The sequence below is a fragment of the Bicyclus anynana genome, chromosome 9 (assembly GCF_947172395.1).
Source record: "Bicyclus anynana chromosome 9, ilBicAnyn1.1, whole genome shotgun sequence".
Lineage (NCBI taxonomy): Eukaryota > Metazoa > Arthropoda > Insecta > Lepidoptera > Nymphalidae > Bicyclus > Bicyclus anynana.
Window position 1 is genome coordinate 12,362,085 of NC_069091.1, and position 23,912 is coordinate 12,385,996.

General features: G+C 36.3%; 2 protein-coding genes across 3 annotated transcripts; one reads left to right on the forward strand and one right to left on the reverse strand.

The window, feature by feature from the left end:
* Positions 1-750: 750 nt before the first annotated feature.
* Positions 751-7,668, forward strand: LOC112044776 (WASH complex subunit 4). The gene is made up of 5 exons (XM_024080730.2): positions 751-1,317; positions 2,267-2,433; positions 2,654-3,144; positions 3,224-5,353; positions 6,291-7,668. Exons 1-5 carry the CDS (start codon positions 1,040-1,042, stop codon positions 6,495-6,497), a joined length of 3,273 nt encoding a protein of 1,090 aa, XP_023936498.2. The 5' UTR covers positions 751-1,039; the 3' UTR covers positions 6,498-7,668.
* On the reverse strand, positions 7,440-23,325 carry LOC112044785 (pre-mRNA-processing factor 40 homolog B). Of its 2 annotated transcripts, none has more exons than XM_052883360.1 (18): positions 23,109-23,325; positions 22,813-23,031; positions 22,260-22,415; positions 21,617-21,765; positions 20,646-20,803; positions 19,922-20,043; positions 19,376-19,524; positions 18,821-18,932; positions 17,902-18,027; positions 17,371-17,500; positions 16,578-16,684; positions 15,535-15,640; positions 15,060-15,289; positions 14,638-14,835; positions 13,750-13,857; positions 13,271-13,432; positions 12,386-12,546; positions 7,440-11,486 (listed from the first exon to the last, which is right to left on the reverse strand). In XM_052883360.1, the coding sequence occupies exons 1-18, from the start codon at positions 23,109-23,111 to the stop codon at positions 11,351-11,353; spliced, it is 2,532 nt and encodes an 843-aa protein (XP_052739320.1). In that variant the 5' UTR covers positions 23,112-23,325; the 3' UTR covers positions 7,440-11,350. The 2 variants fall into 2 exon arrangements, with proteins under 2 accessions (XP_052739320.1, XP_052739321.1); XM_052883361.1 differs by having other exon boundaries at positions 11,384-11,521.
* Between the last annotated feature and the right edge of the window lie 587 nt (positions 23,326-23,912).

A 23,912-nucleotide genomic window follows, 5' to 3' on the forward strand; every position in this document is an offset into this window, starting at 1 on the left:
GGTCATTTGGACTAGTGGTATGTACGCAAGGTACAAAAAAATTTAATCCTGAGTTCGATCCCGGGTAACAGAAAATCATTTTTGTCTTTTTATTTTGTTTTTTTCAATTGGTTTCTTCAACTATTTTTGGTTTTTGTAATCCACAAAAAAAAAATATTTGCAAACAAAAATATTTCAGTCATTAATTTCAAAATTTCAATTTAATTTTATTATTTAGTTATTTCTTTTAATATTACCTCATGATACTGTCGGGTTACATTAACTTGTTACTTTAGCGGATAAATAATCATACTAAAACAAATAAACATTATGTTTTTAAAATAAGGATTAAAATCAGGGACTCCAAATATTGGAGTATTAAGAGTTTTAAGTGTATACTGCGTTAAAAAATCGGTCTTATGTTTGATAAAGTAAAGACAATTTTTCATCGGCAATGGGACGTCACTCACACATTCTTAAACGAACGCGTCCGGGAACGCGTCTCGCGATGTTTTGTCTGTTGGAGTATGAAGTGTTTATTGCGTTGAAAAACCGGTCTTATGTCTAGACAACAAAGTCTATTTTCTTTCGGCATTGATAGAAGTCTCTCACTCACACATTACTAATCGAACGCGTCTCTGAACACGTACCGCATTGGTTGGACCGTTAGAGTATTTACGAGTATTGGACTCGCACTCCGTTGACGTCTTGCGCTCCTCGGTACTCGGTACTTCTAAATACGCTTAATACGTGTGTAAGTCCCTGCTCCGTACTCGTACGCCATACCAAAGATTACAGTGTATTATTGGAAATAGCCCATACGTCTTCCAACAAACCTAGTGTTAAGACCTGCTCCAGTATATACGCCTCACCTCTACTGTGGATCTGTGGATTTAAATGATATGTTTAATCACAATTACCTACTTTAAAATAAAGTAATTTAAATTTTAATATTAATTTACTCATAGAACATAAAAGTCGATTCGTCAATCGGTAATCTGGAAATTAAATTGATTTGAAAGATTTATTAACTCGCAAGACGCAACTTTAAACTTTTACCATGAGGACAGATGTGGACAAAGAAGCTGGTACATATGTTCTGAGAAGTTATGGAGAATTCTTTAAAAAGCAGTATCAAGACTATATATCTTTGTTGGAAGATGAAAGTAGAGAAGACAATAAAACATTCTCACCCATACAAGTTGTTTTGGAGTCTAGTGAACTTGTGCCAATTACAGATTTAGTTTCATCTGATAATGCTGTGATAACAAAAGTTTTAAGTGTGCTGACATCTCTGTGTGTGGAAATTCATGATTTAAAAAAAGAAGCTTTTGAAAGGTACCTCTAATAAAATACATTTCATTCTTGTTCATCAGATTCTATAAGTATCACATTACTTTTATATTAAATAATAAAAATAATAATTTCTTTATTTATGGCTACAAAGGTCCATTGGTTAGTTACAATCTTAAAAATTATGTTAGTAGGTACACAATTTTTTTTAAATTTGTTTAAAAAAAACATTTAAGAAAATAAAAACTATCTCACTGCACCAAAACAGAAATAAATTTCTGCAGGATCGGCTAGTCAGTCTTGCTTGCTAACATGTTCAAGATCCTATTGGGGCTTGCCTGCATTCTTGCTAGGAGGGATGACTTTCGTTTTCTAATTATTACATAAAAATCGTCTGTCCGCTCCTGCGCAAACATACCTGATGCTGAGCAAGATATTGTGTGATAACGCAAGATCATTCTTATGCCATACCTACATACATAATATAAAATAATTATGTTTCCTGCATTGATTTGTAATGAGGGTGTTATGAACTTCATGACATTTCTACATATGTTTTTATATCAGAAAGGATTATCCACAGCTGCACCAACCGGCTCTTAAAAATTTTGGCTGGGCAGAACAGTATTGAAGGTATTTAAGTAAGGATGGAAGGAAGATTGTTGCACATCTTCAAGGGTGCCACTTATACCTTCACTCTGTTTCACATGTCTCAGAATCTACTCTGAACTTTTCTCGCTGCTATATTTTGTTGGTACCCTCATGGTGAATTCATGGAATGCTAAGAAATTTGTCTAGGGTGGGGTGGGGTGCGACCAGTGACGAGAAATATAGACAATAATTGGTCCAATGGCATCAGAGTTATCCCTGTATTTTTCATATTGACGTAATGAAAGAGGTCTCTTCACGAGATTACCTTGTTGATTGCATGTTAGCACCACTAATTACTTGTGTTTTTCTAGTTATAGTTGTATTATCATTTGCCACGTTTCAGCCATTTCAAATTCCTGTCAGTATATGATGAATATGCTCAAAGTGACATATCTGCTCAAATGGAATCAATATGTCTATTGAACACATTTTTAAGTCGTTGCAATGACACACTGAACAACTTGTGCTGCCAAATATTTGCCATTTTTAATGAAGACATTGTTAATTTGAGTAAGTGTAATCAAATGTAATAGCGTAACCAACAATTAATATTGGTTATATATGATGGAAAATTTAAAGTATTATTTAGAAATTAATTGTAATATTAACAAAATATCTATATTGAATTTAATAAAGGTTTCAACAGCTAATTTTAATTAATTATCAATGTGCCCCTCAGACAAGTCCATAAGAGAATTTGTCCTTAATATTAACTTTTCTATTGTTTCAGATGGAATTCAATGGCACTTTATGATAAATAAAATTGGTGAAATATTCACACTAATAGTAATTTTAGAAATGTTGATTTCAAGATGCACCATTACATCAAATTGGAATAATTTTCGCAAGACTCTAAAAGTGTATGACACAAAGCACAATGATCTGGGCTTAGATGAAGAAAAATTGGGAGCTTTAAATGGAGCTGTAAACAACATAACAGCAAAACTAATGAATGATGATATAATTCAAAGCACTTTACAAAATCTTCTTATGCTAAGAAAAAATTATTTATCACTAAAGAACTGTTCAGTTGTTACAGCGGAATTTACTCAATATATAAAACTCGCTATAACAAATCTGGACAAACTAGCTCAGGATAAACCTAGTGGTGACAATTTGTACAAATGCATTAAAATAAATGCTTTATTTGTTTTGAACACGCATCTTTTTGGAAATAATGACAAAAAAACCTTTAAAAGTTTAATGGAATTGAACACAAAGGTGAAAATCAATATTTTATTATGAATTTCAGTAAATATTATGTAAAATTATTAAACTAAACAATTCTTTATTATTTTAGGCACACAGTATCTTCGTAATTGGGACAGCCATTTGGTTTCCTGAGCAATTTCTTCAAAGATTTGTTCCAGCCCTTTGTGGCAACTACAACAAACTATCACAAGGTATGCTTAAGGCGAGACAGGCTTATATGAGCACAAAAAAGATGTCTTTAACCAAAGATATTGTAAGCCTTCAATATATATGCTCCCAATGGGCATTGACAGTTGAAGAAGTTTTTTCCAAAAACAATAAGTTGAGTGCTGCAGAAATGACGCTTCATGCAAAAACCATTGTGGATGGCTTAGATGTGGCCTCAAATATAAATTATTCAGTTTTATCTTTAATAAATTTACACCTTTCTCTGGGTATGCCATTAACAAAACAGATGTTGATGTCTATGTTTGAAATTGTGGATATCCTGAAGAGTTTGTGGAATGCTGTCAGTAGAAATTATGATCAGATTATAAATTCTATGAATATGATTATACAACATTTAACATTTCAAGCGGTTTCTTCAATACTTGAAATAAAAAAGACATTGATAAGTGACAAAAAGTATGCCAATAAGAGGTTGGATGAGCTTACTTGTATTGTAATTGCAGAACAAACTATAAAAGGAGCTTCAACCTTGGAACGCAATATAGCAACTAATATTGCACTCAGTTTTGTGCCTGAAACAACATATATTGAGGATACATATGTGAAATTAGGGTTATTGCTTGAAAAAATACAAATAATATCTGACTTTCCTAACAGCATTAAGAAACATTGCAATTGTTCCTGGCTTCTATGGCATCACAATATAATTCCAATATATTTTGAACAAAATTTTAGCATGCAATTACAAGCTATAAAGTTAAAGTATTTTCTACTGGCATTAGATGATTGTGTTATTTTATTAGAAGAAACAGATAAACTGTTTGACTTTAGCAGAGCCGCTGAGTTTAAAAACAAACTCAAAGTGATATTTGATGAACATGTCCTGAAAAATATTAGTCAGAACATAGAAACAAATCTACGTTTACATATCCATTCCCATTTACAATTAGATGTTGTAGATCCTTTAACGCATGATATGATAAAAAAGATATTACTTCTGTTAGACAACCTTCGTCTGCACAATATGTACATGTCAGTAATGCCATGTGTAGAACATTATCTGTCAAAGACTTGTTATAATTTAACCACTGTTGTCTTGTCGGACTGGAAAACCTATGGTGAAATGCGCCAAATGGCTAAGCTCAAGTTCAAGGTGTTGACAATACAGGACAACCTTCCAACTCAAACTTTGGAACAAGGTTTAGATGTATTGGAAATTATGCGCAACATTCATATATTTGTTTCCAGATATCAATACAACCTCAACAATCAAATATTTATTGAGAAAAGTAGTAATAACAAACATTTGAACTCAATAAATATAAGGCATATAGCTAACTCAATAAGGACCCACGGAACTGGTATAATGAACACAACAGTGAATTTCACTTATCAGTTTTTAAAGAATAAATTTTATATATTCTCCCAGTTCATGTACGATGAACAGATCAAATCGCGACTCGCTAAAGATCTCAGGAATTTCAAAGAAACATCAGGAGAGAATGGAAATGTTTATTTATACAAGAATGCGGAAAAATTTAACAAAGGAATCAAAGTCTTAGGAGTTGTAGAAGATGGGCAAAGTTATTTGGATCTGTTTAGAGATCTTATTAGTCAAATAGGTAATGCAATGGGATATGTTCGCATGATTAGATCTGGCGGCAGACATTGTTGTTGCGATGCGACAGCGTTTCTTCCCAACCTTGAAATAAGAGATTTCAAAGGACTCTGTGAACAGAATGCTCTTAACGAAAAAACTATACATACCGCTGATAATTTAGAAGACAATATTAATGATCTTGTAACAAATTTCATTCAAGGCACAGAATATTTTAAATTACTTGTAGAAGTATTTGCTCCTGTTTTCAGAAATCCTAAAAATGTACATTTGAAAAACTTTTTCATTATTGTACCACCATTGACACTGAATTTTGTAGAACATATGATTTTGTCAAAAGATAAAATGTCAAAGAAAAATAAAGCTGGAGCAGCCTTCACTGATGATGGCTTTGCGATGGGTATTGCTTATATCCTCAAATTGTTGGACCAGGTACTTCATTTACTTATCCTAGCTCACTATAAGAAATTCTAATGGTTTTATTAATTGTAAATTATAATAGTGCATTTTTTTAAAGAGCAACTGTTGAGTTTTCTCAGCAGAACCTGCCTTCCAAACCGGTGGTTGTTTCAAAAGTGCTTGTAAACTATGTCTACTTGAAGTAAAAAAAAAAGAATATGATGATGAGAGTGCATAATTAGAATGAATCATGAATGCACTTTTTGGTGTATCTTACCTTATTGGTGTAATGGTGGAAAGACAGGGTCTTCTAAGACTATTGTAATAATTACTTATGGACCTGCCTCGTAATCGTGTTCGTCGATTAAAAAACTCCAAAATACTTTTTTGTTTAGTTGAATGGTATAAAAAACATATATACCTAATCTAAGTTCGTTTTGTTCACGAAATGACAATGTTGTTCGTGAATTTAGGTGCGCTATTAGTCTATAAGTAATTAGTCTTAGAGTTTTTCCCTGTAGTAATGTGTGCCAGTAGGGCTACAGTTTAATTTTGTTTTTATATATGTTACGCTCAAAGATCGAAAACGTTTAGTAACCGGCCGAAAAATAGCTGACAACGTGTTGTAGTTACAGTAAAACATCCACATGCCGAAATTCGTGTTATGGCTCTAATGAAAATGCGCACGACGCATTGTGGTAATCACAGAAAGACGAAATAGCGAAATTCGTGTCGTGGCTGACATGCTATTTGATCTCAATGCGTTCTGGCAATGAAGAAAAGCCATGACGCGTATGGAATATTATTTGATTACGAAGCACACCACTTTCCGGATCTTACTAGGCCTAGGCTGGAAACGTACCCTAGGCTACGAAACGAAAGGAAAAGGAAGCTATTTTCCGCTCACTGAGCGTTTTCGATCTTTGAGCGTAACATATATAATAATTCTAATTTTAAATTTTCTGTACAGGACTCCAGTTTTGAGTCTCTTCACTGGTTTGATTCTGTATGGACTCACATAAAAAAGGAAAGAGAAAATATCAATGAGCAGAAAAGCAAAGGTTCTGTACAGTTGCAGCAAGCGTTAGCTCTTACAGAGAAGAAGATCAAGACTCTAGAAGATGAGTACAAGCTACTGTACTACAGCCTAACTAGTGCAAGAATATTCTTTAGATGAATATTTATATTCTCCAAAAAGCTCATGTTATTATAAATTATATGCTGACGGCTGTTGTAATTATTTTGGATTTAATATATATTTTACCTTTTAGTAGGGAAGCCCAGTATGTTAAAATTACAGTTACTCGAGCGTCATGGGGACCGATTGCATTTTAATTGGTAAATTTACTTTTTTCGTTTTTAGCGGTGGAAAAAAAACTACAGACTTAAAAGCAATCTTTTTATTACTTTGGCTTACTGAAATTTTCAGAAAATTTTAATGATTAATTAGGTTATTTCCTTCAAAATAAGTAAAAAATTAATCGCGCTCGTATCTTGAGAACTAAAATATAAGGGTTTTATTTTGTAACTTACGTTACGCTCAAATCGTCAGATTTTCGAAATGTGCAGTTTTTACCTAACAACTCACCTACCTTATCATTTTTTGACGGCCTCCGTGGCGCGGTGGATTTACGAGACAGAGGTCCTGGGTTAGATCCCCGGCTGGACCGATTGAGATTTTCTTAATTGGTCCTGGTCTGGCTGGTGGTGGCAGTTAGCGTTCCGGTACGATGCCGTGTAGAAACCAAAAGGGGTGTGGATTTTCATTCTCCTCCTAACAAGTTAGCCCGCTTCCATCTTAGATTGCATCATCACTTATCATCAGGTGAGATTGTAGTCAAGGGCTAACTTGTAAACAAAAAAAAAGTTCATAATCAAACGTGCTGGTTGAATATTTCTGAAGTTGGTTTTTTTTTCTGGTTGCCCTAAACGTACCCACCAATATTAAGGGCTCATACTTGGTGGAGGTACTCAACAACGTGCAAGGCAAGGTCCCTTATGTTTATCTGCCACGCACACGAGTAACTGCAAAAATCCCCTCCTTGGATCCCCTACTATTTTCTTCATTGGTGTTATATTTAAATACATATTATAAGGAATGTTGAAATAAAAAAATACGTTTATCGTTGTTGATGTTGATATATTATAATTATAGTTTTTTTAACATAAGATTATTATCGCTACTACACCTGCGCCTATCGAGCAATTTCGCTAAACGAATACATTAAAAGTTAAGTCCTACTTACATATAATATTAGACATGTAACATTGACACACCTATAAATTTAAAACAAATTAAACTACTTTAGTCTCTGGCCAAATACACAAAATATTAAAATACAAAGTTAGATTGTTTTTTATTTCTGAGTTGTCTATTTAACTTTTTTCCTAAACCACCCTGCTGCTTGCTGTTTTAGAGCAAATGAAACAAAAACGAAAATTTAATTTTACACTGCCAAGGCAACTTTTGAACATGATTAAAATGTGAAAATATTATTCACGTTTGGCTAAACAGGTACATGTCAACCTCTTTAATAGAGATCAATTTCATGAATTAAAAATATGCTATACAGGATGTTGCATAGTATTTCCCATAACTTCAAAGTGTTGACAAGTCCACATAAGGGAGTCAAACTGCATAACTATTTATATTAATTTAAAAAAAAACCTTTTTTTACAATTTCGACTGTTCATGGAACACATCCCTTTATCTATCCTTGCATTTTAAAATACGTAATCATAGTGGCAAGACTGTCGATATCAATGACATATTGCAACTAGCACTTGGCACTTCACTAGTAAGCTACTTCATGATATTTATCTATTTATAATAAGTTTGGCTAGGTCATATTATAAAGATGCGATATAAGGGACGCAATTTAAGATCTATTTACAAAAGAAATATTTTTAACTCCGAAAATATTCATTTTAGAACACATGTTCCTTGGACATTTTCGATCAATTTTCCTTAAAGAATATAACCCTAGAGTTATGGGAAATACTCTTGAGCACCCTGTATAATAGACTGTACAAAATATAAGCCAGTCTATCAATATACATACTTAACTTAGTAAAATAGAAACGGCGCAAATACTTATTTCGTGGAAATTTGTACTAGGACTTAATTACCAGACCTATGGGTATAGTCAATATATTCTGGGAAGTCCATTTCGCTTTAGACGTAATGATAAGATGACGGACCAAGCGGGTTAAAGTGTTTTTCAGATAGCATGGGTACGGTGAGTCGTATGACGTTCATAATTATCATGAATATCGGCAAACGTACAAGAGTGAAACGAACTGTCACCTGCACCATCCTACATGAAACATACTGTAGTTAGCTACTGAAAGTAGACTGAAAAGGCAAATTAAAAAAAAACGTGTGCGTCTCAGGACGCTCAAAGAAGTGATAACTTAAACTATTTGCTTTAATCGATTGAATCTAATAAATTAAAGAATTTAATTAAGAATCCACTATAGGCTAGTTGTCACTTTTTTTAAATAGTTCATTATCGTTCTACTAGACTGGAAAAAAAAAATCATATTTTCAAGAGACGTGATACATGAAACTTAAGTTTTTAAATATGTTTTTGACAATACGAGCCAAAACGCCTGTCGGCCATGACAGTCTATATTTAAACTGTTCTATTTCACGACGTCACTATAATAAATCCCATACAAATGGAGCGTTTCACAAAAATATTACTTAACAATTAGTTCGACGCTTGGTACATCAAGTGTGTTAGTGACGTCACAAAATGGACGACAGTTTTGACGTTTGGAAAATTTGAAAAATATACATGATTTTTAAATTAAGTTTTAGAAGAAATCCTTAACTTTTAATAATTAAAATCGGTATATTTCGGACCCTTATTCCATGAACTACACGAAATTAATATCGTTTATATTAAAGTTAATATGAGTCGACTACCCTATTCAAGACCCTTTTAAAAAGTGTCGACTAGACTATTATAGTGCAAATATTGGAACAACTCAGTTTGTTGCTGGCAATTTCTTTTGCATAATCAGCGAACAAAAAACGTCCCCACACAATGCCACACAACTTCTTGGCACACAATTCAAGTAGTCGCATTTGCAAATTCAACCTTAAATTTAATGCTTAAGGTTGAATTTGCTCTGAATTTGGGATTTTATTGAAAAGAAAATTATATATTATTAAAGGTCAATGGCCAAACTATAACAATTTAAGGAACACCAGCACATATCACACATCAATGCTCCAGTTAAATGCTTGTCTGTACACATTACTAAAGCCAAACTGACTTCCAAAGGTAGACAAATTACAACATTATCTTATCAAATTACATAATACACGTGAGACAGAAGATATATAGTACAATACATCGAACTTTTCATTTGAAACAATCTAATCATCCATAATTACTATATACAAACCATTTTTTCTTAACATTATTTAAAAAAGTTACATTTGAAAAAAAACATCTGTCCAGTCGGGATTTAATGAATATTGTTTAATGTATAAATACATAATGAGGGCGTACACAGGGTTTAGAACAGGGTAAGCACATACAAAATATACAATATGGAAAATTCCTACATCTACAAACAAGTCTTGAGTTTAGGCAGTATATTTTTGCATAGTCATCATTTTATATTTAATGTATATACATAGTATAGTAGTAGTAGAATAAATAATTACAGACTCAAATAAATAGTTAAATTTTAAGCTTTTGGAAAATTTAACGGTTGCAAATAGGGTTTTCGCGATTCCGTATAACTGAGGTAAGGATAATCAAAAGGAAAAATAAATAAAATAAATTAATTTATAAATGATAAGCGGCTGCTTGATGGAATTCTCCTACGTATAATAAATAAACTATTTGAAGTAAAATTTCTTTCGACACGCGGGACTTGGAGTAAGTTGGTGAATTTGTTACGCAAAATTGTAATCGAAATGAGATACAAAGCGCCATCTGTAGTAGTACAGATACCCATATTTGGCTCATTGGTGAGCTTGAGTCTCCTCTCAGAATGGGAGGGGTTAGGTCAATAGTCCACCAAGCTGGCCCAACGCGGTTTGACAGACTTCAAAATTCTCTGGTATGCAGGTTTCCTTACGATCTTCACCGTTTGAGACACGTGATATTTAATTTCTTAAAATGCACACAAATGTAAAGTTGGAGGTGCATGCCCCGGACCGGATTCGAACCCACACCTATCTATCACGGCCGTCTGTAGTAACACTGCTAGACTACGACACAACACAAGTAAGTCCAGCGCCGAATCTGTTTAACGGCATAATTGTGAACTAACTAGCAGGGGCTTGTCAAGTAAAGCAAGGCACGAGAGATGGCGCTACTAACCGCTACTACTTTTTAAGTTTCTCTGTTATTTTTGATAGAAGTTTTACTTCAACAGGGATGATGACAATTTTTTAAATTGTATATAAATTAAGAGTATGCTAATAGTATAGCAATTTTATAAAAGTAACACGGTATCTACGATCATTACTTTCGGAGCTACAGGGTTATACAAAATTCAAATGAAACTTGGCACGGTTTAAGACCATAATACGGAAAATGTTATAGGATACTACTTATTGCAAAAATAAAATGAGTAGAGGGATGAAATAGGGGTTGAAAGTTTGTATGGAAAGTCCTTCATTTTTAGAGTTACAGTTTTAAAAATTTGTTCATAAATTATGAAAAAAAAAAATACGAAATATAATGGGATTCAAAAATTTTTAAAATTCAAACTCTAAAGCGGTGAAATAGGGCTTGAAAGTTTACATTGATATCCACGCGGACGAAGTCGTAGGTGTTCGCTAGTGTATCATAAAAATCAATATATTCAAACCTAGTCATCATGCCCATTGTGCGGTAAAAATGTTTCTTTTTCGTCAGCACACGAACAAACGTAGATTCACGAGGTGGAGTCGTCGGTGTCGGTGTCGGGCATGGGCGAGATGGGCGGCGGCGCGGGGCTGAGCGCGCAGTGCGCGCGGCGCGGCGGGTAGCGGTTGAAGATGTGCACGTGCGTGACGCGGCGTCAGTCCGCCTCGTGCTCGTGTAGCTGCGCCAGCAGCGCCGCGCGCCGCGACTCCAGCTCCGCGTCGCTCCACGCCGCGCCGCCCGCGCCGCCCGCCGCGCCGCCCGCGCCCGCCGCGCCCGCCGCGCCCGCCGACCTGCACACCACCACGCCGGGTTCAATGCCTAATGTCTAATATTACATTACATTTTAATTTAATCTATACTATACTAATATTAAATCGAAAGTCTCAAACGATGAATAGTACAGGAAATCTAGAACCAATCGTATAAGGTTTGTAAAAGAATACATGATTCGAGATTTTTTTAACCATCGGTGGGGAGCAACCCAACAAGCTTAATTCGAGTACATCGATCAAAAGTTTATTTGACAAATAATGTAGTTAACAGTAACTATCTATTCGTACCATACAGCGTGATTCAAACTTTCGGTGACGAAGTCAGTGGCGTCGGTTATAAGCTTGTCCTTCAAAGTCCTTATATAGGACTCCATTTTGTTCTGTCTTTAACGATCTGTAATAGAATGTATTAGAGTTTTGGCCATCTTGGGAAGATGACATGAAAAGGATAGCCGGTTTAGAATGGAAACGCATTGCTAAGGACAGAACAAAAAGGAGTCCTGATCCAAAAACTGATTTAAAATAATAATAATTTCAGTTCAGCTAAAAGCTTATTTTATTTTTATAATAAATACGGCCGCGACTTTGTCTGCGTGAAAGTCGATGTAAACTTTCAACTACCCTACCCCTAAATTTTTTTAATTTTTTCTGTCTTGCAACTTCTCCTGACAATAACAAACACATAAAAAAAATAGTGAAATCGGTCCAGCCGTTTACGCGTGATGGCGTGACCAAGATATATATGGATTCATTTTTATACATTTATACATAGTCTAGCGGACCTGGTCAAGCTTCGCTTTGACCTACTTTGCTTATATAAATTAAATTGAATTTAATTAAGATAGGGGGGGGGCAATGGTATGATTGCTTGGCAAATCAAGCAAACACACAATCAGAATAGAAGTAGTGAGCCTGACCTGTCCTTCTTGTCTTTCTTGTCCTTCTTCTTCTTCGGCTTGTGCGAGAGCTCCGGCGGCTGATCGGGCGACGACGGTGCGCTGCGCTTCGTCTTCTTGCTGGCCTTGTGCTTGACGGGCTCGTCGTCCGATATGCCGCCCTCTTCCAGACTTGGGGATTTCTGCACTCACCAAATATTATTATATAGAATCCGACAATTTTTTTTTTTTAATAAAGAATATTTACCATATTTTTATATAATATGACCATTATTCCCATTCCCCTCCAAGTAGTCGGGAAAGACTGTGCTAGGAGGTGAACGGGGTGATGATCAAACCACTACCCCTCAGTGATGAGTCCAAGCGCTCTTACCTTTTAACTATTGAGGCTATTATTGTATACAAACAGTGCGTGTTGCCAATGTAAAACCTTAAATACACCACTCGCTTTAACGAAATTCCGAAGTTAGCCAAAGTTCAAAGACTAAACTAAACTCTAAATTCTAAAGACAAGACTAAACCTCTAATAATCGGTCAAGCTTGTGAGGAACCCAGGGCATGTGTATTTTCGTTTATAATAACATGCTAAGAAAATAGCGATATTTCCGATTGCGACAGTGGCGTGCACCTTATGCATGCATATACCCAATGCATACCCTGAGGATTCATTACGTACCTGTAGGAGGAAGAATTTATACAATTTGTACGTATAGAGCCTGACTTAGTTAAAAAACCATGTGCACGCCGCTGACAAAGAAGTACCGCCAAGCGATTTAACGTTACGGTGTGGATTTTATCTTCCTCCTAACAAGTTAGCCCGCTTCCGTTTTAGATTGCATCATCACTTACCAGCAGGTGAAATTGTAGTCGAAGGCTAACTTGTAAAAAATAATATGAAAAATGTACCGGCGGCGGCGAGTGTTTGCGGTGCTTCTTCTTCGCCTTCTTGGGCTTGCGCGCCTCCTCCTCCGAGCCTGACACGCTGCCCGACGAGCGCGACACAGACATGCGCGGCGGCGACAGTCGCGGCGGCGACAGTCGTTGCAGCGACGTGGACCGGGATCGAGACTGAAAAACATCAAATCGTATCAAATGTGATTTGTTAAACAGAAATGTTATATTACCTGAAAGAGTTTCAGAACGATACAGAAATTAAATAATGCAATGAATTTTACGTCAAAGGGTATTGCCCACCTGTAAATATAATTTAACTGATTAGGCAATTAAAGATTTCTTTGAAAATTGGCCTCGTGAATTCTCCTGAATTTTTCTAATTTATGGCCAAATTTCTGCTCCGTATCATTTGTATATTTTGGGCCTGAGATTGTATGGAGACTGGGTTTCTCTTTTCGACTCCATAGTGTGTAAACATTATAATATAGTACCTGTGAAATAGAACGAGAGCGTTGCTTCTTTTTCTTGGATCTCTTTGATTTCCTCGGTTTTGGGTGATGGTAATGCATGCAGCTCTCTTCTTGTTCATGTTGGAAGTCCTAAAAATCAAAGGTATTTTTCATTTAATACTATTTTTTTTTTATTTATTCATAATACTAGACCTAGAGGACGCCCGCGACTTCGTCCGCGTGAAACTCGGTGTAAACCCCTATTTAACATTAATATTTTCGCATATTTTATGTATAATCCACTAATAATTTTACAAAAATATAACTCAAAACGTGAACGATTTTTATTAAAAAAAACATCGAGGGGTCGAGCTTGTCGCGCACTTCGCTCCACGGCAGGTGACACCTACCTTGTACAGTCTCGCGCGCTCCTCCTCGCTGGGCACGGCCGTTAACTCGGGCGCGGAGAGGTCGAGCTTGTCGCGCACTTCGCTCCACGGCAGGTGACACCTACCTTGTACAGTCTCGCGCGCTCCTCCTCGCTGGGCACGGCCGCAAACTCGGGCGCGGAGAGGTAGAGTTTGTCGCGCACTTCGCTCCACGGCAGGTGACACCTACCTTGTACAGTCTCGCGCGCTCCTCCTCGCTGGGCACGGCCGCAAACTCGGGTGCGGAGAGGTAGAGTTTGTCGCGCACTTCGCTCCACGGCAGGTGACACCTACCTTGTACAGTCTCGCGCGCTCCTCCTCGCTGGGCACGGCCGCAAACTCGGGCGCGGAGAGGTAGAGTTTGTCGCGCACTTCGCTCCACGGCAGGTGACACCTACCTTGTACAGTCTCGCGCGCTCCTCCTCGCTGGGCACGGCCGCAAACTCGGGCGCGGAGAGGTAGAGTTTGTCGCGCACTTCGCTCCACGGCAGGTGACACCTACCTTGTACAGTCTCGCGCGCTCCTCCTCGCTGGGCACGGCCGCAAACTCGGGCGCGGAGAGGTCGAGCTTGTCGCGCACTTCGCTCCACGGCAGATGGTGCTCGATGTTGGCGTCGCTCAGCGCCCACTTGAACGCGCTCTCGATCTTCTTCTGCGCTTTAGACTCCTCCTTCATCTTCTCCCTGTTCTTTGTTTCCGCCTTCAACCATACCAATATATCGATTAATAAATAACATCCGTAGCTAGGTGCCATTTACCAACCTAACGCCAAGATTTTTCTGTCAAGCTATTTAGTATTCCAGTAGATACTATTAGTTTTGTTTTTAATTTTCTGGGAGTATGTTAGATTAAATTTTAGGGTTCTGGAATTTACAAATTTTAAAATAAATGAATGTTGTTTGGCCATAGGTTCCCGGTTCTCACCTTCTCCAGCAAGGAGTTGTAGGTGAGCTTGACGTTGCCGGCGTCCAGCGACGCGGACTTGCTGTCCTCGCACACCACGGTCGCGAACTCCTCGAAGGTGGTGTCCGGCTTCACTTCGAACTCCTTCTCCTTCAGAATTTCCTTTATCACTTTCTTCTCGTCGTGGAACCTCGCTTTCAAATTTTCTACGTAGAATTTAAACAAGTCCAAGGGCGTTGAGCCATTTTGACCTGAAAAATATTTTAAAGAAATGTGTTCCGTTGTTTACACTTCACTCTTTATTCATCCTATGTTACAAAGATTCTTTGTTAGATAGCCTTTTGCTATTAAGCTCACCCTGTTTGGAGATTCAAATTTATAAATTGGAAATAATTTGGAAAATCCAAAAGAGCACCCAAAAGAACCACAGAAGGGAGGCTAAGACCTTGTGGATGAAAAAGTGTGAAAGATTAATTGTTTATGTAAGGTTACTTACCCAACATGGCGGAGAAACGCATGTCGGCAGAAATAACGGGATACAGCTCTACCCACAGCGACATCGATGTAAGCTTACCCTCTTCGTGAAGCCCGTCCAACAACGCCTGGGAGTAATGAAAACATACAATAAATATATGTACGTACATTTACAACTCATTTACCAGCAGTTATACACTATACAATCCATCCACTCCAGCAAATATCTACACTAAGATAATATATCCATCAGCCTGCAAGAGGGCATAATTTACGGTTTGAGCAGACTACACTAACAGAGAACGGGGAGTGTTGATCGATCGTCAAGGAATTCCTTAACCCTACATACTGTAGTCACAAGTTCAGGACTCTGCTCGGAGTTCTTCTCTCTACCACGCGATGGACCCGGCACCCGCATGGTGAATCCATGGAATGGTAAGATGTTTGTCTCATGGTAAGTGAAAAGGCAACAAGGAAACAGAGTAAAGGTACAGTTTACAAGTTACAAATGCTTAGTAGTATTTTTATAACGAGTGTGCTTTTCAAACTGATATGCTTGCTTATGTTTAACATGCTTTGTTCATGTTCAGATACGCTAAAAGCACACCCCCTTACACCTTAATAGCAATGTTTCGACACACATGCTACTCAGTAGTAATTGCTCAATAGTAGCATGCTTTTATGCTAGTAATGAGCATGTGTAACTGTACCTTACCACTCCATAGACCATGCCAGGAACACATGCTAGGAGGTGGTGCCCTGAATCTCTATGAATGATGAAGTATTGTATAGATGTCGAAATGATCGGCATCGGTATTGTATAGGTGTCGTTAATGGTGTGACTAAATCTAGCCAGATTAGGAAAATGATCAAAATAAAACTTTTTATTCTGAATATTTAGGAACGTTAATATATAATTAATATTAATAATAAATAATTTAAACACTTAATTTACCTGGACATATTTTGAGCAAATCAATCGCATGCATTAACATTCTGATTCTCACATAAACTATAAAATTGTGTTTTTAGAGTGATATATAAAAAAAAACAAATTTATCATACCAAAAAGTTGTCTCTGTTTTTCCGCTGCTGGCGTTTATTTCTCTTCTTGACCTGTTCACGTTCCTGTAGGTATTCAGCCTCCAGATTTCTGATGTGCTGTTCGAAAACTAGAAAAATAATCATAGCTTACTTACTGTTATTAGCCAATTTCAAAGAGAAATAACTGTGAGGCTTTATTTTTGACATATTTATTTATTAACCCGATTTCAAAGAAAGGAGAAGGTTCTCAATTCGACGCGATTTTTTAATGTTTGCGCCATTTTTTAACCAATTTTGATAATTCTTTTTTTATTTAAAAGAGTATATATCCAGATTGGTCCCATTTAATTTTCATGAAAATTGGTTCGGTAATTTTGTGTTAAATATAAATAACGAAATTGTCCGTACTGTGGCGCTTTCGTTCACTATGCTAGGACACACTAAAAAACAGAAAAGTATTTTTAACAAAAAAATTGAACCGACTTCAAAATCACACAAATAAACTAAAAAGCGACAAATAACATCGTATGTGCTACCTCCTGATCACTTTGAAGGCGCTGCCAATACAGTATTGCATTAACTAAAGCCGATGAAATCATAAAGTTTTAGGATTTAAAGACAGTTCTTTCCCGTATTTCTTTCAGAAACGGCTTTAATTAATACGCCACTGCCTTGGCACCGCCTTCAAAGTGATCAGAAGGTAACACAAACCATGTTATTTATATATTTACAGTTTATAACTATATCACTATTACTGACCAATAAATAAACATAAAAATTGAAAATCTTTTAACATTTTCAGTTAATAAGATACCTATAAGAGCATCTTCTTTGTCCATGCCCAGCAAGCTGACATCATTTTTAAAAGCTGCATTCTCTAATAGTAACACTTGTGCCTCACTCCAGGTGCTACTGTAAGTTATTTCTGTCATATTTTCCAAAACCTAAAATCACAACATTATTGTAGAACCACATTTTTGCTTTTGTGCCATCAATTTCCTATTAAAAGTAGATGCACAGTAGTGCCAAACACAACTTCTTGGCACTCAATTAAAGAAGTCGCATTTGCAAATTCAACCTTAAACTCAATCCGCAAGGTTGAATTTGCTCAGAATTTGGGATTTTATTGAATATTGGACTATATTTAAAAGGCCTTTAGGTATAATTTTCTTTACCAATAATTCTAAAACTGTCAAAGCAGAATTGGCCAGTTTTAAGTGAACTTTTCTACATGATTGTGCGTCCTTTTATTATAAGAGGTCAATGCTTTGGGTATTTAAAAAATAAATATTGTAGTACAGAGACATTGTTTGTAAAAAAATGTTTTTATCAATCATTAACTCACTTGTGCTAGAATCTTCATGTTGCGTTTTTTCAATGCCTTCGCTTCTTCCTTCTCACGTTTAGCGATTGTGAACACGCAGTCTTCGTATATGTCCCGTCTATCGGAATCAGGTACACACCGCCATATCTATTTCGTGTTGTTATATAAATTTTATATTTTATTTTATAGTAGCTGATACCTGCCACTACGAAAAATTATTGTTCCCATATTTTTAACAGCCATATCCAGTCAAATTTTAGCTAAATCGTTTAAATAATCACAGTCATTAATTAAGATTATTATTTATTGTTTTTCTTAATTAAGTAATTAAATTAAAGAGTAACCAATATCCATACGAACTTACACGTTAATAACATTATTAGGATTCTTTGTGATATTTTTTTTTATTCTTTACAAGTTAACCCTTGACTAAAATCTCACCTGATGGTAAGTGATGATGCAATCTAAAATGGAAGCGGGCTAACTTGTTGGGAAAAGGATGAACCCCCTTTCGGTTTCTACACGACATCGTACTGGAACGCGAAATCGCTTGGCGGTACGTCGTTGTCGGTAGGGTGATAACTAGCCACGGCCAAATACAAACAAATACAGACAAAAATATTTAAATTCAAAATCATGACTGTGTATGAAAACAAATATTAGTTAATTTTACTACAAAACAACAAAAACCATGTGGCAGTGTAAATAAAAAGAAACTTTGAAAGGGTATAGTTTTTATAAATGTATATGATTCGAATTAACTTTTTATTCTTGGATTGGTAAAGTTTGCAGCGATTATGGAAGGTATCTGATAAAGCAAACAACAAATTAAGTTGGGTAAAGTAATATGCTCAGAGGCAAAATTATCCGCCCACTTTAATATACTCGCGTCATATTAAAGTGGGCGGGTAATTGTGCCTTAGAGTATAGTTTAACATACCTCTAGATTGCTAAACATTTCCTCACACTTGTAATATTTAGTGAGTGACGTCACACGGTCACAGCTCAGTAGGAACTCCTCCAAACTTTCTCTGTTCTTTTTAGTCTTCAATCTGCAATAGACATCGATTGCCGATTAAAAAGTGGATGCACAATCAGCGACCAAAAACGTCCCCACTCAATGAGTGCCAAACACAACTTCTTGGCACACAATTTAAGTAGTGGAGTTTGCAAATTCAACTTCAATCTCAATCCAGCTTGAATTTGCTCCGAATTTCGGATTTTATTGAATATTGGACTAATATTGAAAGGCCTTTAAGCATAATTTTCTTTACCATTATATATAACCATATTATTCAAAAACTGTCAAAGCAAAATTGGCCAGTTTTTAAGTTAAATTTTCTACATGATTGTGCGTCTTTTTATTATAAGAGGTCAATGGCAAAAGATTTAAAAAAAAACTTATTTGTTTTATTTGATTAATAAGTTAATTCATAATTTTATAACAATTTAAAAAAGATAATTTTGTAATTAGCATCAAACAGACTATTTTTACCTTTGCTCTTCTCGCTCGTCTTTCAACTTCTGCGTTTTGTATGCATTGAACGCCTGTTTTTTCTCATTGAGTTTTTTAAATGTCACATAGCGAGGATCTTTCGAAATTATCTTCACACATTGCTCCCATGTCGCATTTGAAGGTACATTCTGTGGTTAAAGAGGAATTAGTTACAGCAGAATCGGGAACCTCAATAGACTGATACAATTATCCGTCCCTCCCTCCCCTTGAATACATTACATTCTGTGTATGGAATGCGTTATTTTATATAATTATTCTGAATTTCTCTGTATAAACTAGTAATCCAAAAACACATTCATCAATAATTAGTGAAGTCATTCAATTTCATCACATTTTTTATATTGACCATAAACAACTTTGCTGTCACTTAGAGAACCCGACATTATATATTGGCCATATTAAAAAAAGATTCAACATCACTCAAGATTGCATTTAAGGCCTTCCTTTTATTTTATATTCACAAAAAGAAAGTTAAAAGCATAATGAAATAAAAAAAGGACATTTTTAAAATACTTAAAGGCTTACTCTATCTTTTAGGAGATCTTTAAATGCTTCAATGGCTTCTTTTTTATCTTTGTACAGTAATTCTGGCTCATTGGAATCTGATCCATTTGACTGTGGAGGCGCCTCAATCTCCTCTGGTTTAACTGTAATGAAGCATATACATATACCATTAACAACCCAAATTCAGTTCACTGTTCAGCACGAGAGGGGTTAGGCCTTAGTCCACCACCCTGGCCAAATGTGGACTGGAAGACTTTACACACATAGAGAATTAAGAAAATTCACAGGTCTGCAGGTTTCTTCACAATATTTTTCTTCCACCGTTTGAGACACGTGATATTTAATTCATTAAATTAAACTAAAGTGAATAAACTGAATACTAAAATTAAACTGATTTTGAAAACGCTTTTACCAATAGAAAGCGGCATTACTTGTACATGTTATAGCCTTATAGTATATCCCCATGTTTTTTTAAAAGAATATTTGCCAAATGTATTAAATATGACCAATATTCCCATTCCCCTCCAATAAGTTGGGAAAGGCTGTGCTAGGAATGGGTACGACATTAGACCAACAGGGCGGGGATCGAACCACCACTCCTTGTAATGAGTCCGACAGCTCTTACTGGAGCCCAAGGGAACAAGAACTATTCAGGTAACACTGCAGGGCATCAGTTAGTGGTTGATGTAGTCTGTTTTTTTGTTATTATATCATTATTAATTTAATTAAAGTACAATTAACTCACTTTCTTCTGGAATAGGTATCGCATTCGCTAGAGATGTATCAATGGCAGCCAGGGTTTTGGCCATGGCTTCATCCAGAGCAGAGCTGCCAGTAGATCCTATGGCAGGGGAGGAAGGCAGCGGGACTTCCCCTGGCGGAACTTCAGCGTTAAGTAATGCCCTATGAAGTCAGAAGAACTTTATAGAGGCAACAGTTTGTTTTCTGATATTAGTTTATTATTATTATTGATTTCAAATTAAAGAGCTATCCTACTTATTTATCGTTTGCATTAGATTATTAATATTAAAGTTTAAATAAAATTTAAAATGAAATTTTTAGAGAAATGTGAAACCTGCACATACTCGTTAGAATGGAAGGAAAATTCTAAACAATCATTGGGCGCCAAATGGAATTCTGAGAAAGATAATTTTTTTTTTCTGCAAACCTAAAAACAAGAGCAAAAATTAGGGCTCAGGCCCTAATTTGATTTGACAACCACTTAAAAATCGTTGAGAGAGAGAGAATGAGAGAGAGAGACAATGAATATCTTAGCAATCCATGGATTCACCGTGCGGCTTGCAGTGTCTATTGTGTGGTAGAAAGAACTCCGAGCAGAGTCCAGGACTTGTGTCCACTGGATGTAGGGTTAAGGAATTACTTGACAATCGATTAACACTCCCCTCCTATGCTTGTGTTGTTCTCCCAGAGTAGCCAAATTTGGTAAGAGCCTATTAGAGCAGCTTGGGAAACCTGTTCTAATACAGAACTAGCTGCAGTTCTAGAAAGGCCAAGGTCTTTGAGCAAGTATATAGAGAGATTTTGCTGGTAATCCTCTCACACCTACTTCTACGGCGTACAGACAAACAACAGTTAGTTAGTTCATTTGTTAGGTCTTAATATACTTTCCATTGTAAAAAATATTCGCATGTTACACACTTCTCTACTGTATCTGTATTTAGCCTTAATTTTAACAACATGTTAAGCAAAAATTACTGTGCTGCTTCCTCTGCTGCTATCTTGTCTTTAATTTCTTGAAGTTCCGTGGGAACCACCCAACTAGATTCCTTTGTCTCAATGTTGTGGTAATATACTCTTCCTGCATCAGTTGTATATTCTTTCCAAACACATGAGGACAGCATTTTCTAAAAGTTTCATAGCAAGAAATGAGAAATTGATAAGAAATCAACACAACCATTGATGATTATGGGCCTGTCTTTAGTAATGAATCATTTAATTAATGTATTTCTATAACTATATTTTTTTGTAAACTGCCTCATTGACCCATGGCTAGTTTATGTGGCTTAGGATGACAAGGTCTTGGGTTCAAGTCCAGGGTAGAGCTGTGAGATATTGAGCTTTTCTTTCTTCTAGTAATTTTCAGTTGAATTTAAAATCCACAGCCACAAACTTCCCAACCAAGAGAAATACCAAAGGTTGTCTGGGAGAGATCACTAACTTTGCACTGTAATTCCTATTATAAGCTTCTTTTTGGAACTATTATGATGCAAGCAAGAATAAATAAATAATATTTAGTAACTAAAAACTGCTACAACATAAAACAAAAGCTGACAAATCTAATTATGGCAGACGGGCACATTATTCCAAGCTGAAAGATGCTTTTAACAAAATATTTTACCTCTGCCGATGTTTTCAGGTCATCCGGTTTTTCCCATAGACTTTGTTTTGTGATAGAATTGTAATAGTATATGCGGCCATCTGGGGCTTTATGCTCTGACCAAGGGCAAGTTTGGTTAGCCATAGGTGATATTTCTGGTGCAGGTGCAGTTAGTTCCTAAAATACAATAATTGTTATAAGTTATTGATTTGACATTGGGTAGGGGTAGGATAGAAGTTGGGTGTGGGTAGGAGAGATAGGGAAGAAGTGCACATAAGTGAGAGCATAGATTGACTGGGTCTGCTAGTGATAGAATAAAACATTATGAAGTTTCAGAACATTGTGCATTAAGCTATGCAATACAAGATTTTAAATATCAGTGGTAACAGAGGCGCGGCGGTAGGGCATCACCATTGGACATGTCCTATACATTTCTAGCAGCCTTTTTACATCCACTTATATTTCTATACTACTAAGTTAACAAATATAAAATCATCATATAAATGCTTAGCCAGTAATCCCAATTTTATGTTGTCTGTAAAACATTATGATATGTTTTGAATTATACAAGTACCGGTTTAAAAGATGGAAATCCAGGTGGCGGCATAGAAAATGGCGTCATCATAGGCGGAAACGCCATCGCTGGCGCTAACGGCATGTTTGGAGGCAACCCTGGCACCGGAGGCATGGCCACAGACGGCGGCATGGGCGGTGGTATGCCGCCGAGCATTGGTGGAGGCAGAAGAGGTGGAGCTATCAAGCCCGGTGAACTTGTCCCAGTACTGGGAGTATCCTGTTTAACATTCGTTTTAATGTTTTTGATTATAAAAATACATAATTACCAAAAAAGTATTTGTAAATTATACTTACCATAATAGAGATTTTTAATTAATCACTATTGTCTTTCATAGGGTTGCGAACAATAATTATTAATTAAAAATAACACGAATCTTAAAATTCAGTGTAATAATTATTATTAATATCGCAATCAGTAATATTATTAGAAGCAATTTCTTTAATTTCTTTGTAAATACAAAACGCCAAACGGCCACCGACCACCACAAACGTCAAGAATGACCACAGAGAATGACAGATACGATACAAAGAGTAACATAACATTATGATCACAGACCACAAATATGATCACAGGACACAGATCTACTTATTAATTTACTATTTGACACAGATTAATATTCAACGGGGATCTTTATTTAGCGGTGATTTGGCGTCCGTGATATGCTTTGGTGATAGGGATTAGAATGTGGTGCTGACACACAGCGAGTTTAATAATACTGCCTCCAGAAGGCAGTAAACATTATAGGCAAATGGTTCCGCTTCTGGCGGATAGAAGTCAACCCAGAGAAAAGCGCAGCCGTGCTATTCACTGGCAAACCGGTCCCACGAAACTAATTCAAATGACAAATGACTGACAAATCTAATTATGGCAGACGGGCACATTATTCTAAGCTGAAAGATGCTTTTAACAAAATATTTTACCTCTGCCGATGTTTTCAGGTCATCCGGTTTTTCCCATAGACTTTGTTTTGTGATAGAATTGTAATAGTAACGGTCCCACGAAACAAATCCAGACTCAAAGAAGTCTCCCTTTTCGGAGCTCCTATCCCCTGGCAATGTCCTGCCAAGGACCTAGACTTAACCTTCTCCATGCACATC

Coding starts and splice junctions, on each gene's coding strand:
- LOC112044776 (XM_024080730.2), top strand. CDS start 1,040: ATGAGGACAGATGTGGACAAAGAAGCTGGTACATATGTTCTGAGAAGT. Junction 1,318..2,266: donor AAAAAAGAAGCTTTTGAAAG/GTACCTCTAATA, acceptor GCCACGTTTCAG/CCATTTCAAATTCCTGTCAG. Junction 2,434..2,653: donor TGAAGACATTGTTAATTTGA/GTAAGTGTAATC, acceptor CTATTGTTTCAG/ATGGAATTCAATGGCACTTT.
- LOC112044785 (XM_052883360.1), bottom strand. Junction 15,290..15,534: donor GCGTTTCTCCGCCATGTTGG/GTAAGTAACCTT, acceptor AATATTTTTCAG/GTCAAAATGGCTCAACGCCC. Junction 13,858..14,637: donor AGCGCGCGAGACTGTACAAG/GTAGGTGTCACC, acceptor TTTGATTTTTAG/GACTTCCAACATGAACAAGA.